This window comes from Hemicordylus capensis, chromosome 6 (genome assembly GCF_027244095.1).
Source record: "Hemicordylus capensis ecotype Gifberg chromosome 6, rHemCap1.1.pri, whole genome shotgun sequence".
Classification (NCBI taxonomy): domain Eukaryota; kingdom Metazoa; phylum Chordata; class Lepidosauria; order Squamata; family Cordylidae; genus Hemicordylus; species Hemicordylus capensis.
Window position 1 is genome coordinate 148,026,598 of NC_069662.1, and position 12,474 is coordinate 148,039,071.

A 12,474-nucleotide genomic window follows, 5' to 3' on the forward strand; every position below is an offset into this window, starting at 1 on the left:
AGCCACATGGCCAGAATCCATAATATGGACTCCAAATGGCACAAGAGCAACAACAACCACTCAGTGTTCATGCAAAGACAGTCTCAAGTGTGGGGCTACATGCTGCAGAAAACACAGAAGGGATACAGTACCTCTTCAGAGAGCTTATACATTGACAACAAGGTCACATTTGTGTATGTTGGAGGAAAGGGAGAGATTCATACTGAGTAGTTGGGGTGGGGAGGAGACAAGAAGGATGGCAACAGAGAAGCAAGCAAGGAAAAGGCTGAGGTTGTGAAAGAAGGGCTTTACTGGGCCTCAAGGAGTCAGCCTGAGAAACAGAGAGGGCAAGGTTGTTTCAAGCTCAAGGAAAGAGCATGAGATTATTATTATTATTATTAGTTACATTTTATATCCCGCTCTTCCTCCAAGGAGCCCAGAGCAGTGTACTACATACTTAAGTTTCTCCCCACAACAACTCTGTGAAGTAGGTTAGGCTGAGAGAGAAGTGACTGGCCCAGAGTCACCCAGCTAGTATCATGGCTGAATGGGGATTTGAACCGGGGTCTCCCCAGTCCTAGTCCAGCACTCTAACCACTACACCACGCTGGTTCTTAGGAAGCCAGCAATAGGGATGCAATTGGGAGAGAGGTATGGTGGGGGGGGGAGGAGAAAGGAGAAAGGCTGATAGAAGATGAGTTTGAGATGCATAGATAGAGCAAGGAGGGAGGTTAGCTTATTGCACTTCTTTGGGCAGCAATTGTGCCATACTGCTGAGACTACCTAACTGTGTCCATACTAGCACTGCCATCCCTAGAGGCCTGCATCTTTTCAAGGGTTTCAGCATGTGATGGACTTTGGGGTTACAGTGCATTTGGCAAACTGTTTTAAAAAAAAAAGCTACCATGAAGTAAAGCTCTGAAGTAAAGAGTGAAATCAAGAACTCTGAAGTTGGCTTAAAAATGAAATGAAATAAGAGGTTGACAGGAAGCCACTGTAGCAACATACTGGTAGAAAATTAATGACGTTGTCAGAGTGGAAGCAAAGAAATACGACTGTGTTGGGTTGACTGGAGAAGATATAATGTGCAAATTATCCCAAAGGGGGGAAACCTGAAGACCATCAGTAACAAAACAAAACATAATTCAAAAGGGAATCAAAGAAAACAGTTTACATGAAGAAGGTATACTTACAGGTCTCCATGCCTTCATCATCCTCATCTGCAACTGGTTTATCATATGACTTGTCAATAGCAGCTCTGAAGCTTTCATTGCACCCTCGTCCTCGGATTATCCGTGGCCGTGGACGGTGGAAAGGAATGTCACCATTCAGAGTCACCTCAGCGACCGCCGTCTGCAGACTTTCTAATGAGCTGGATTTCTTCAGGCCTAATGAAGGCCCCACATCTCTGGTTGGGGAACCTTGATAGTTAAAAAAAAATTAATTAGGATTAGCAAGGAGGCAGCTCATGCTTGATTATTCACATCCACAGTGAAAGTCTATGGGGACGCTTAACATTATTCACATTATCTCTATAACCTGTAGGGAATTCTAGACAGCTTTGTTGGTCAGAGCAATGAGTGTGTCAAGTCGTACTCAATGCATTTGACAAGGTTAGCAACATTCCCACTTCTAAGATTGGTGGGAAGCTAAAGTCATCACTGTTATTTCAACCATTTTAATGAGAATAAAATAATTACCAAGCTGTTACAAACAAAAACAGAACTGAAATATTAAAGATGTCAGCACTATAGATTTGATTGACATAGCAAGTTAATTTTGTTGTTTTATTATTTTTAACAGCAAAAACAATCCTATGTAGTATGTAGCCACTGGAAATGATGAACATTAAGGAGATTTTATTGATCTAAAATTAGCCTGCATTCTCAGAACATCTAGGGAAAATTCTGCCTCACTAGCTACTTTCATGAAGTGAATTTTAATAACCTGCCCTTAAATATTACAGTGTTCCCGGGGGCTTATCTATACAGACTTTTTTCCCTTGGATTAATTAACCCATATTAGTTAATGTGGTTATTACACATTAAAACTCATGTAGACACTTATTATGGATTAAATATGAATAATGTAAATTTTCTTACCTTGATTAGAAGGAGGGATTACTGCAGCATGATAAAAACACTAATAATCTTTAATAAGTGTTTACATAGGGAATAGCTAATAAACAGCATTAATAAACCTGAGGAGAAATAACTCTATTAATTAGAATACCATATAAAATTAATTTTCAAATGGCATGCGCATAGATATAACTTCAGCAGACTTAATGGATAAGTGATTGTACCAAAAGGGGCAGGAATAGGTCTTGTACAAATTCATTGCTGTATGCAATTCTAATTGAGATTTTCTCCATTGGGTTTATTAAAATTATTTGTCAATAATCCCCACATAAACATGTATTAGAGGTTATTAGTGCAATTATCCTACTAAAGTAATCCCTGTTTCTAACTAAAGTAAGAAAATATTATAAGAATTCGAAGTTAGATGCACCTAAAACTACTATATCAAACAACTGAAATAATTTCCTCAAATTTAAATTAGAATCCTAGTAGCACACCCTCCCCCCTCAAGTATACATCTGCTTGCAGTGGCAAAATGGCTAAGGGCTGTCATAATTAATGCTGATTTAGAGGATGGTGTTGGAGATTTTCCTATCATGGTCCACATTTCAGATGCAAGCAGATGGCCACCCTCTTTCTTACTGTGGTTAATTTTCCTCCCACTATTAGCATAACTCCAAATTCCAGAGCCAGCACATGTTTTTAAAAGGTCTTATAAAATGTCCTTTAAAAATGCTGAGGCTTAGTAGTCACTAATACTGTCTATCTATTGAGGTACCGATGGCACAATCAGAAGAACATATGTCTGAACATATGAAGCTGCCTTATAATGTCTTGGATCAAGGGCCCATCTAGCTTCTCCTCTAACTTGCAGTAGCTCTCCAGTCCAAGATCTCACAAAGAGGTCTTCTGAAGATCTATTACCCAAGTACTGGAGATGCCATGAATTGAACCAGGAACTTCCTGCCTGCAAAAGCCTACCAATGAACGATGGCCAGTTCCTTTAAAAAAAAAAAAGGGGGAAGAAAAAAAAGAGCAATACTTCATGCATTTGGGTTTATCCATCTGTAGAAGCTATGCCAACCACTATAATTTCAATCTTAACATATGTGCAGTTGAAACAGGCAAGTCATGAAGCAGTACTGCTCCTGGCTCAGAAGAGAAGGTTGTGTTTGTGTTGCCTGACTGGAGGATTTTTAAATATGAAACTAGAAACACAGATAAAAGGGCAGAGGTGGAAATAGCATTTCAGTTTGCATTTAAGATGACAAATTGTTAAGGCTGACCAAAAGCAGGGACATTACTTACAAGCAAATGAGGGGAAAGTGGTGAGGTGGAGAGACCTGGCACCAACATTACCCATGGTTAAGCCTAAACAGGGTTTCCCTTAAACTCACTCGTCGTATCCATGTCAGTTTATTTGCGGTACCTAGTGACTCGCCTCAGGCACTGTCTAATTCTGATAATTTGGATACTTTATTTATTTTTACATTTTATATCGCGCTCTTCCTCCAAGGAGCCCAGAGCAGTGTACTATATACTTATGTTTCTCCCCACAACAACTCTGTGAAGTAGGTTAGGCTGAGAGAGAAGTGACTGGCCCAGAGTCACCCAGCAAGTATCATGGCTGAATGGGGATTTGAACTCGGGTCTCCCTGGTCCTAGTCCAGCACTCTAGCCACTACACCATGCTGGCTCTCTGAAAAACTTTTCAGATTGTGTTGCCTGAGGTGGTGGACAAGATCCTCGGTAGCCATTGTGCACTGCTAATCCTTGCCTGTCTTGGCTCATAACAGCTGTCAAAGCAGGGACAACCAGATGGTTGAAGGCTATAATCAACATCTCACTGAGGGAGGGCAATTTTCCATCTGTTTTTGAAGGAGGCAATAGCAAAGCCCTTATGGAAGAAGCCCTCCCTTTGGGTCAGCCTATTCTGGATGACGCTGCACTACTTCCGAAAGAGCAGGAGCACAGCTTGCTGGTTCTTCTGGACCCAGCATTGATCCTGGATAATCAGGTAGCCATTCTGGCCAGGAACACCTTTTCCCAGCTTTGGCTGGCACGGCCCTTCGTTGGAGCAGCAAATCTGGCCGTGTGCCCTGGCCACACTGTCACCCATGCCTTGGCCATGTCAAGGCTGGATTACTGCAATATGAAATACATGGGGCTGTCCAGGATGTGTATTCAAAAGCTACAAATAAGGCAGAATGCTGCGGCAGCCAGGTTCAGGGGCTGAGTGCACATAATTAGACTGATCCTGAGGAAGTTGCAATGGCTGTCAGTCTGTTTCTGGATACAACTCAAGGAGGTGGTTATTACTTTAAAGCACTGAGCAGGCTGGATTTCAGATGCTTTCAGCATGGCCTGTTTCCAGCTGAATCTATCTGTCGGATGGCACACTTCAAAGGGATTTTTGCTCCACGTACTGATGACTTGGGAGGCACGTTTGTTGTACACGTGAGACAGAGCCTTCTTAGTGATAGGCCCCAGATTGAACAACTCTATTCCAGAAGAGATCTGTGCCACTCCAATAGCATGTTTTTTACCTTTTTAACTGGAGTACTCCATTTCTAGGAGATGTGGCCATTAACGACCTTTGAATTGTTTTACTGATTGCTGTTATGCTTTTATTAACTGCATGATTCTGATGTGATTTTATATTATGATGTGACAAAAGAGTGGCACAAAAATTAATTAAGTTAACAAAGACAGAAATAAACCATGATTGATAAATGACTTGGCTGGCAGATGCCTGGGTTAATGGAAACTCTGGCTGTCCTTAACTGGGGTTGACAGATTACTTAACTGCAGTTACCAGGTCCAGGGCATGTGTTCTAAGGAAGAAGGCAATATGTGCAAGGAAGCAAGCATATATTCCTGAACTGGCTCCCAATTCGCTCATCGTAGTTGGGAAGGAGCCAGAATTACATCTCTATCAGTCCTTGGTGAAGTAATGTTAATAAGGATTGACTTGATGCTAAACTGCAGAACAGGGAAGCATCTATAACAGGAGCCACTGCACATATGAAGGCACATCCTATTCTCAAATACTGCTGACCCCTATACTCTGAATATAAAACAGCTCAGGAAGCAAAGTGTGGAAATAGCTAATTGTCTCTAGACTTACGGATTACTATAAATGCAATCCATTCACACTTCCACGAACCGCCCCACATCCCACAGGTCCCCAGTGTTTTAAGAGGGAAAAGGACCTGGGAATAACTGAAGGCAGGGGCCAGCTGTTGGGAGAAGTAAGAAAGGAAAAGCAAGGTTCTGCTCTCCCCAGCTGCGCAAACAATCCTTAAGCCTATGCTTGCAAAATATTCGGGATAATGTCTGGTGCGAGTGTCACACATGACACTCTTTTTTCAAGGGAATATTTCCAAACCTGGCATTATTACAAAAAACAAAACCGAACTCCAGCCTGAAGGACTGTCCTGTATTTTACACTGACTTTCTAGCCACACCTACAGATGCTACCTTATAACAAGTTTGATGAGTGGTTTATTGTTTTAAGATGTAAGTATGTTCAAACTCAATCCTTGAGACAGGGGAAAAAACTGTAAGATAAAGAGGTAAGGCAGCCACGAATAAAACAGCTGTTGAATCGATTTATTCCAAGGGGAAAGAAAAGATTTCCTACTACGTGGCAACTTTAAGTACTCCCTGATTCTGCATCTGAATATCTATCTTAAGTGAAATGTTCATCAATCTTTTTCTAATTACTGAGGGGCTGCACGGTCCTTCTGTAAACAGTAGTTACATTAGGTACCCATTTATGTTCATAAGGGACATTGAAGAAAAGCCCCATTTCCTGCTACCCAATACGGATCACTGTGAGAACAATATTTATTTAAGTTGCACTATCCCAAAGGAAAAGCGAGATGGGATATGACCTAATGTTCCCTGAGTACTGTAAAACTAATAATGGATTGCAGAAATGAGAATAATATTTATTGAACCTGGGTGGCCATCAACATAAATGTGGACAGTTTGCAGACGCTTAAAGAGAGAAATATCCCTGCATAAGCAGAATACCAACTATGAAGATTAAAAAGCCATTTCTGTGTTAATTGCTGACTAGCTTAGTGATCACTTTGCACCAAGGAAACAGTTATCAAAACTTGGTCTTTGGCTTTATGATCCAAATCACAGAAAGGGAACCACATGTTCCTAACCAGTCAGTTGCAAATAAAATAAGCAATATGGAGTTCAATGGGATTTGAAACTAACTAACTTAGTCTGGATTAGTGCATTTGTCCTTTAGTAACCTGAATATGGTCACAGTTTAAGAGGTCTCTCAGAGACACAATCCAATGGGAAACCCTGTGACATGAGCTCCACTGAAACAAACAGGATTAATTCTAAGTCAGGAGCCAATGGATCGTGCCTACAATTGTCCAACATACACCAATGGTGTCAGACTCCCTTTTAGTCATTCTCAAAATTCAAAACGCAATTCAACGTAATTTTCTTAGCATGCTAATGGGAAAACAAGACATGATTTCTTTTATGTTGCCATTTTGACACTTATCAAAACCTGCAGGAATGCTAATTTTAATCAATTTAATTTGTCCAATATTAAATTGGAAAGATTACATCTGAAAGCAATACACCATTTGCCAGATAAAGTCTAGTCTTAAATGAATGAAAATTTTAAATATACTCAAAAGGCAATTCTAAAAAAAAAGAAAAAATATCTTGCCATCTATGAGAAACAAACATGTCTAATATAAATGTTACTTTTCAAAAACTGAACCAAGCCCTTTCTCTCCTGGCTTGTTGTATGGCATCAACAATTTAAGATGAAAATCTGAAAAGATTTTTTAACTATTAGAATTGCATAATTCCAGAATGCTCTCACTGTAACAGACACAGAGACAGCAGATCTCACTGGATTCACCAATTCAGACACATGTGAAGCTATCTTAAAAAAATAAGAGTCTTATGACAGTCTAAAGACCAACACATTTATTATGACATGAACTTTCACAGGGAGAGCCTACTTCATTAGTTGCATGGGATATTCTTCTAAAATATTCTTGCGATTATTACTATGGTGGTTCAAGGAGCCCCCACCCGCCACTATACACAAACCATATGGCCTTCTATTTTTCTTCCCAACTTCCTGTGGAGCCTTAGGGACACTAGGTATCAACATGAAGTTGGGGAACAGCCAATCAAGTGGACGGAGTTGGACTCAATGAAATTAAAGTGTTTACTGAAACATTACAATGATTCATTGATGCATTAATATTGCTGTTTGCTTGGATCCTTTTCACTTTACTTGTTGTAATCAACTCAAAGCAGAACTTATACAGAAAGTGGTCTACGAATAAAGTGACCATGACTATAACTATCCTTTAGTACAGGGGTAGGCAACGTCTGGCTCTCCAGAGGTTGCTCAACTACAACTCCCATTATCCCCAGCTGTAATAAATTGTGGTTGGGGTGATGGGAATTGTAATTCATCAAGATCTGGAGAGGCACACGTTGCCTACCCCTGCTTTAGTATTACAGTACATAGCCAATGTATTCTAATTGGAATTCTGACTGATGTAATTCTTTGGTCAGATTTGTTACTCATTCCGGGTTATTTGTGGTCTTCTCCCTTTAGTATGCAACTCCACTCCTTTGGAGAGTGTCTATGTCTCTAAATGCTCTATTTGACCTGTGCATGCTCAGATCCCATTTGTGGTGCTGCACAGAAACTACAAATAATAATATGGTTTTTTCAGTGACAGTTCTCGTTCTGATATACTGTCAAAAACTAAATGTTCTTTCGCCAGTTCTTAAGAGAATCCTAAGCTCTTTCCCCTCCCAACAACAAAATGCCTCTTCTCTGTTTTGATATTATGGGCAGCATTTATCTGATGCCATAACTTTAGGTTAATTTGCAAGGTAACATGTAGAGTTTCTGATTCAAAAAATCCTCATATAATTAACACAATGACGTACAACATTTCCTTTGCCTGATTACAGAGGCCTCAAATTAATTTTTAATTATGTGTTCTCAACTGAATAATTTAGCATGCTCTTTAGTCTTTCCTTTTGAAAGAATGTTCAATAGTTAGAATACTAATAATATTGAAATAAAATATATACCATAAAATTAATGGCTTGTATCCCAATGTTCCTCCTTCAGAGGACAGAAACCTTAGGATACAGCCTGAGGTGATTAAAATGATTAACAGGCAACCAAAGCTGTGACTGAAACCACCACCATTTGCAAAGTTAAATGTTTTTTTTCATAATAATCTCTGTTACAGCATGATCGTTAAGGGTGAGATCATATATTTTAATAGAGCATTCCAACCTCCAACATCAGCTACACACCTAATTTAGAGTTGAGGTGAGGGAAGTGGACTATCGCCCCTGTTCCTCTCTATGCAGGTTCCTGATTACATTGTTAATAATGATTAAATTAGGACTGAAATGAGCAGAGGACAGCTCCTAATTCAGAACCCTGGTTCAGTGTGAATTCCAAAATGGTGTTTAGGTACATCCCCAAGTTCATCTCAGGAAAGGTCAAGATCAACAATGGCCAGATTGAACTGGGCTTCAAAGAGCAAGGGAGATTTGTGCATGTGGAGGAATCACCTTGCACTTCGTTACCACCACAGTACAACATAGGAACAACATAGGAAACTGCCATATACTGAGTCAGACCATTGGTCTATCTAGCTCAGTATTGTCTTCACAGACTGGCAGCAGCTTCTCGAAGGTTGCAGGCAGGAATCTCTCTCAGCCCTATCTTGGAGAAGCCAGGGAGGGAACTTGAAACCTTCTGCTCTGCCCAGAGCGGCTCCATCCCCTGAGGGGAATATCTTGCAGTGCTCACACATCAAGTCTCCCATTCATATGCAACCAGGGCAGACCCTGCTTAGCTATGGGGACAAGTCATGCTTGCTACCACAAGACCAGCTCTCCTCCCTGTAAGGTTGTGGTGAGCATGACCAGAGGCTGCTGCAGATGCAAATGTAGGAAGCTGCTTATGCCGAGTCAAACCATTGATCCACCCAGCAGCTGCTTTCCAAGGTTTCAAGCAGGGGACTTTCCGAGCCCTACCTAGAGATGCCAAGAACTGAACCTGAGACCTTCTCCCTCCAGACCAGATGCTCTGCCACTGAGCTACGGCCCCATCCCTGATAATGTAATTCTTCTGTCATTAATCACTATATTAATGTATCGCGACCACAGATGCCAAGCAATTATTTGTAGCACCTCAATTCTGTGGTTTCACAGTATGTATGCGGGATATATGTGTTTGTACAATTATTAACCATGGATAATTTTCAGAGATTTCTAGCCATGGGGTCTGGCCAGAATGTAAATGCAAGGGCATTTAATCAATGTTGTATGCAAACATGCCAGCGTAACTATTTTGGATCTCAAATCTGGGGGAGACACTTTACCTTCACACTGGTGCAGTCTTGGTGGTTTCAGTGAAACTAGATCATTAGTGTTGATGAATGATTATTTCTAAACAGCCTGCTCTATTTAATAGTTTAACCTACAAGATAAAGGAACAGTGGTTTGATTTTGAGGGAGGGGACAAGCCCACCAACGCAATTTACATCCATTTACTGAAAAAGATAATTAAACTCCCCTTGATGGATGGCTATCATGAACATCATGTCATTTTAATAAGCTTTTTTGTTCTCTGAGACCTATTGTTAGCATTATGACAAGGTGAATATGGAAATAAACCATCATCGTTACTGTAGCTTAAGGCTGAGCAAATGAGCCATACTCAATTGCTACTGAATATTCTTCTGACCTTTGGAATGAACTGTAAACACTGACAAGGATTAGGCAGTTCAAGTGAACTGAAGAAAGGAAAATATTTTTTTTAATCGACTCTAGCAAATTCTGTCCTGGTGAGAACCTTACTTTCCATCTGGGGTCAATACAATTAAACCTAACTACAGTTTTTAAACAGGTTCAAGTTTACTCTGCCAATGTAAATATGCTCCACTGTTTTGCAGTTTATATAGTTCAGTGAAATATGTTTCACCACAGATATTAAACATTTACTGTTTATAACCTGAAGGATTAGGTGGGGTGTGTGTGTGAACAGGCAACACAGATTCATTCAGCTGTGCTCGCTTTTAACAACAGGAAAAGTCTACAGGCTCTATGAAAAACCTGCATCAAATTACAAAAAGCGGGGGGGGGGGAGCCCATTGAGAAAAAGTTTAAAGAAGAACTAAATATTTATCTTGCTTGGTACAGGTGGTTTGCGGTGATAGGTCACTGCCCTTTAGAGTAAATGTGTCTTCATGGCTCTAAAACAGAGGTTTCTACATGGAGTGGTTTGCATTATTGCAAATAAAACCAGAAACTTTAAAAAAAAAATTAAAACCTTTAATTGCAAGTCATAAATTCCCTTACCATAGGGGTTCTCATACTTGGGTCCTCAGATATTCTTTGACTACAACCCACATCATCCCCAGCCACCATGGCCTCATGGCTGCGGATGATGGGGGTTGTATTCCAAGAACATCTGATGATCCATGTATAAGAACCCTTGCCTTACCATATGTATGGACAGTGCCAAATATATATATCGGTATAAGGGCGATGAAATACGCATTTCCACACTGCAAAGCTTTTTCAATGACCTTTAATGTGCAATAAAAGTTTAAAAGTTTAAAAACATTCCAAAGTTTTAAAAACATTCCATCACCTTGGATGATGTCTTACATCGAAATGTTTGCTATTTTGTTACATCTGTGATTTAGTTTTTAAGTTTTAAACTTTGGAATATTTTTAAACTTTAAACTTTTATTGTGCATTAAAGAAGATCATTGAAAAAGCTTCATACTCTCTCTCTCTCAAAGTTAGTGCAAAACCAACAGTGCTTGCATCACATGACCAAATAGTATACAAAACCAGGGGAAATCAAGGAGTATTCAAATCAAATCTGTTTGAGCAACCTGTTTCTTGAAGTGTTATCAGAAATAGATGAGACTCAACATATAAGCCCATGAAGCTGCCTTATACCAAGTCAGACCACTGATCATTATTCCTTGAGTGGAATAAAAATGTAAATAATAATGAAAGCGTATATATGTTTGTGTGAATGATTGTAACTGCATTCATTTTAAAAGTGAACCTGGGTACAGGCCCCTCAAATGCAAGGCAGAGTTGCCAGAACCGAAGGGGTATACTCGTGGGTCAAATGGGCTGTAAGCCAGAATTTGGCTTTTTTAAAGCCAAATCTGGCCACCTAGATGCAAGGTACAGATAGGAAATGAACTGCTGCACCGGTGCTCAACATAATGTATGGATAACTATTTGTGGACAGCTCTCTTATGTTCAACATAATGGCTTGAGTGGCAGCAGCTCTTCAGGGTTTCAGGCTGGAGTCTTTCTTTGGCATTTCTAGAGATGTCAGGGATCGAACCTGGGACCTTGTGAATGCAAATCATGGGCCCTCTAATGGAGCGACAAGGCTCTGAACATGTGAATGTAAGCCAATGATACAGGCAAAAGGAAAAGTAACAAATCATGAAAGAGTAGAGAGACTGGCTGCACAGGCATGTTAATCGTTCAAGATGGATGTAGCAACAAGCAGAATGTCACACAACCGGAATGCTATGCTGTGAACAGGGCCCCTGTAATGCCTTCGGAGGGATAAATACAGCACAAACATTTGGAATCACGAAGCAACTCCCCACCCTACCCCTTCATTTGCATTAAATTAGCATTTCATCACATCTCTTTCTCATGCCTGTCAGCTCAGGCAACAGTCACAGTAATATAAATTTAATTCTATAGAGCTCGACCAATCTTATAAAATGATGCACATTTAACTCTGCATGCTTTGGTAAATGTCACTTAACGAGACTAATCTCAGTATATAATATATGCATGCAAGTCACTGCAAGACTGTGACATCTTGCTTATTCAGACATCTAAGCTTCTTTAGGTTTTTATCTATACTATATATAATGCAACCATCCCACCAACTCATATAAATATAGCTTTCCATTTGACTGTTTATGCTTCACAATGTGATTAAACAGAGAGCCAATTATAAAGAACATTAATCATCACTGTGCATGGGGTGCCCTATTCAATGAGTCATGCTCAAAATAAGTAATATTTTCAGGTTTCAAAGGTGAATTGTCCTAATTAGAGCTAAGTAATGTTGCTGTTCTTGTGCGTGGAATGTTACTGTGTCCTCTAGATCTACCCTAATTAAAACAACATTCCAAAGGTCAAAAGCTAACTTGCATTAATAAATTATGAAGCCTCATAATTGCAGCTGGTGCATTATTTTAATTGCTAATAAATTCATGCTTTGGAAGCCCACATCATGACCATTACACAGAAAGCAAAATGTGATGCATGCTTTGTGGAGCACACGGTGCGTATTAGATTATTTTGTTTTAATACCCAACAAGGA

At 39.9% G+C, this 12,474-nt stretch overlaps 1 protein-coding gene across 9 annotated transcripts in view; it reads right to left on the minus strand.

The window, feature by feature from the left end:
- The window catches only part of PARD3 (par-3 family cell polarity regulator), a 766,284-nt gene that overhangs the window by 209,293 nt on the left and 544,517 nt on the right, over nucleotides 1-12,474 (minus strand). For all 9 annotated transcript variants that reach the window (XM_053261606.1, XM_053261605.1, XM_053261600.1 and 6 more), the window contains one exon: nucleotides 1,173-1,400. In XM_053261606.1, coding sequence (XP_053117581.1) covers nucleotides 1,173-1,400 — 228 coding nt within the window. The remainder of the gene's footprint in view (nucleotides 1-1,172; nucleotides 1,401-12,474) is intronic.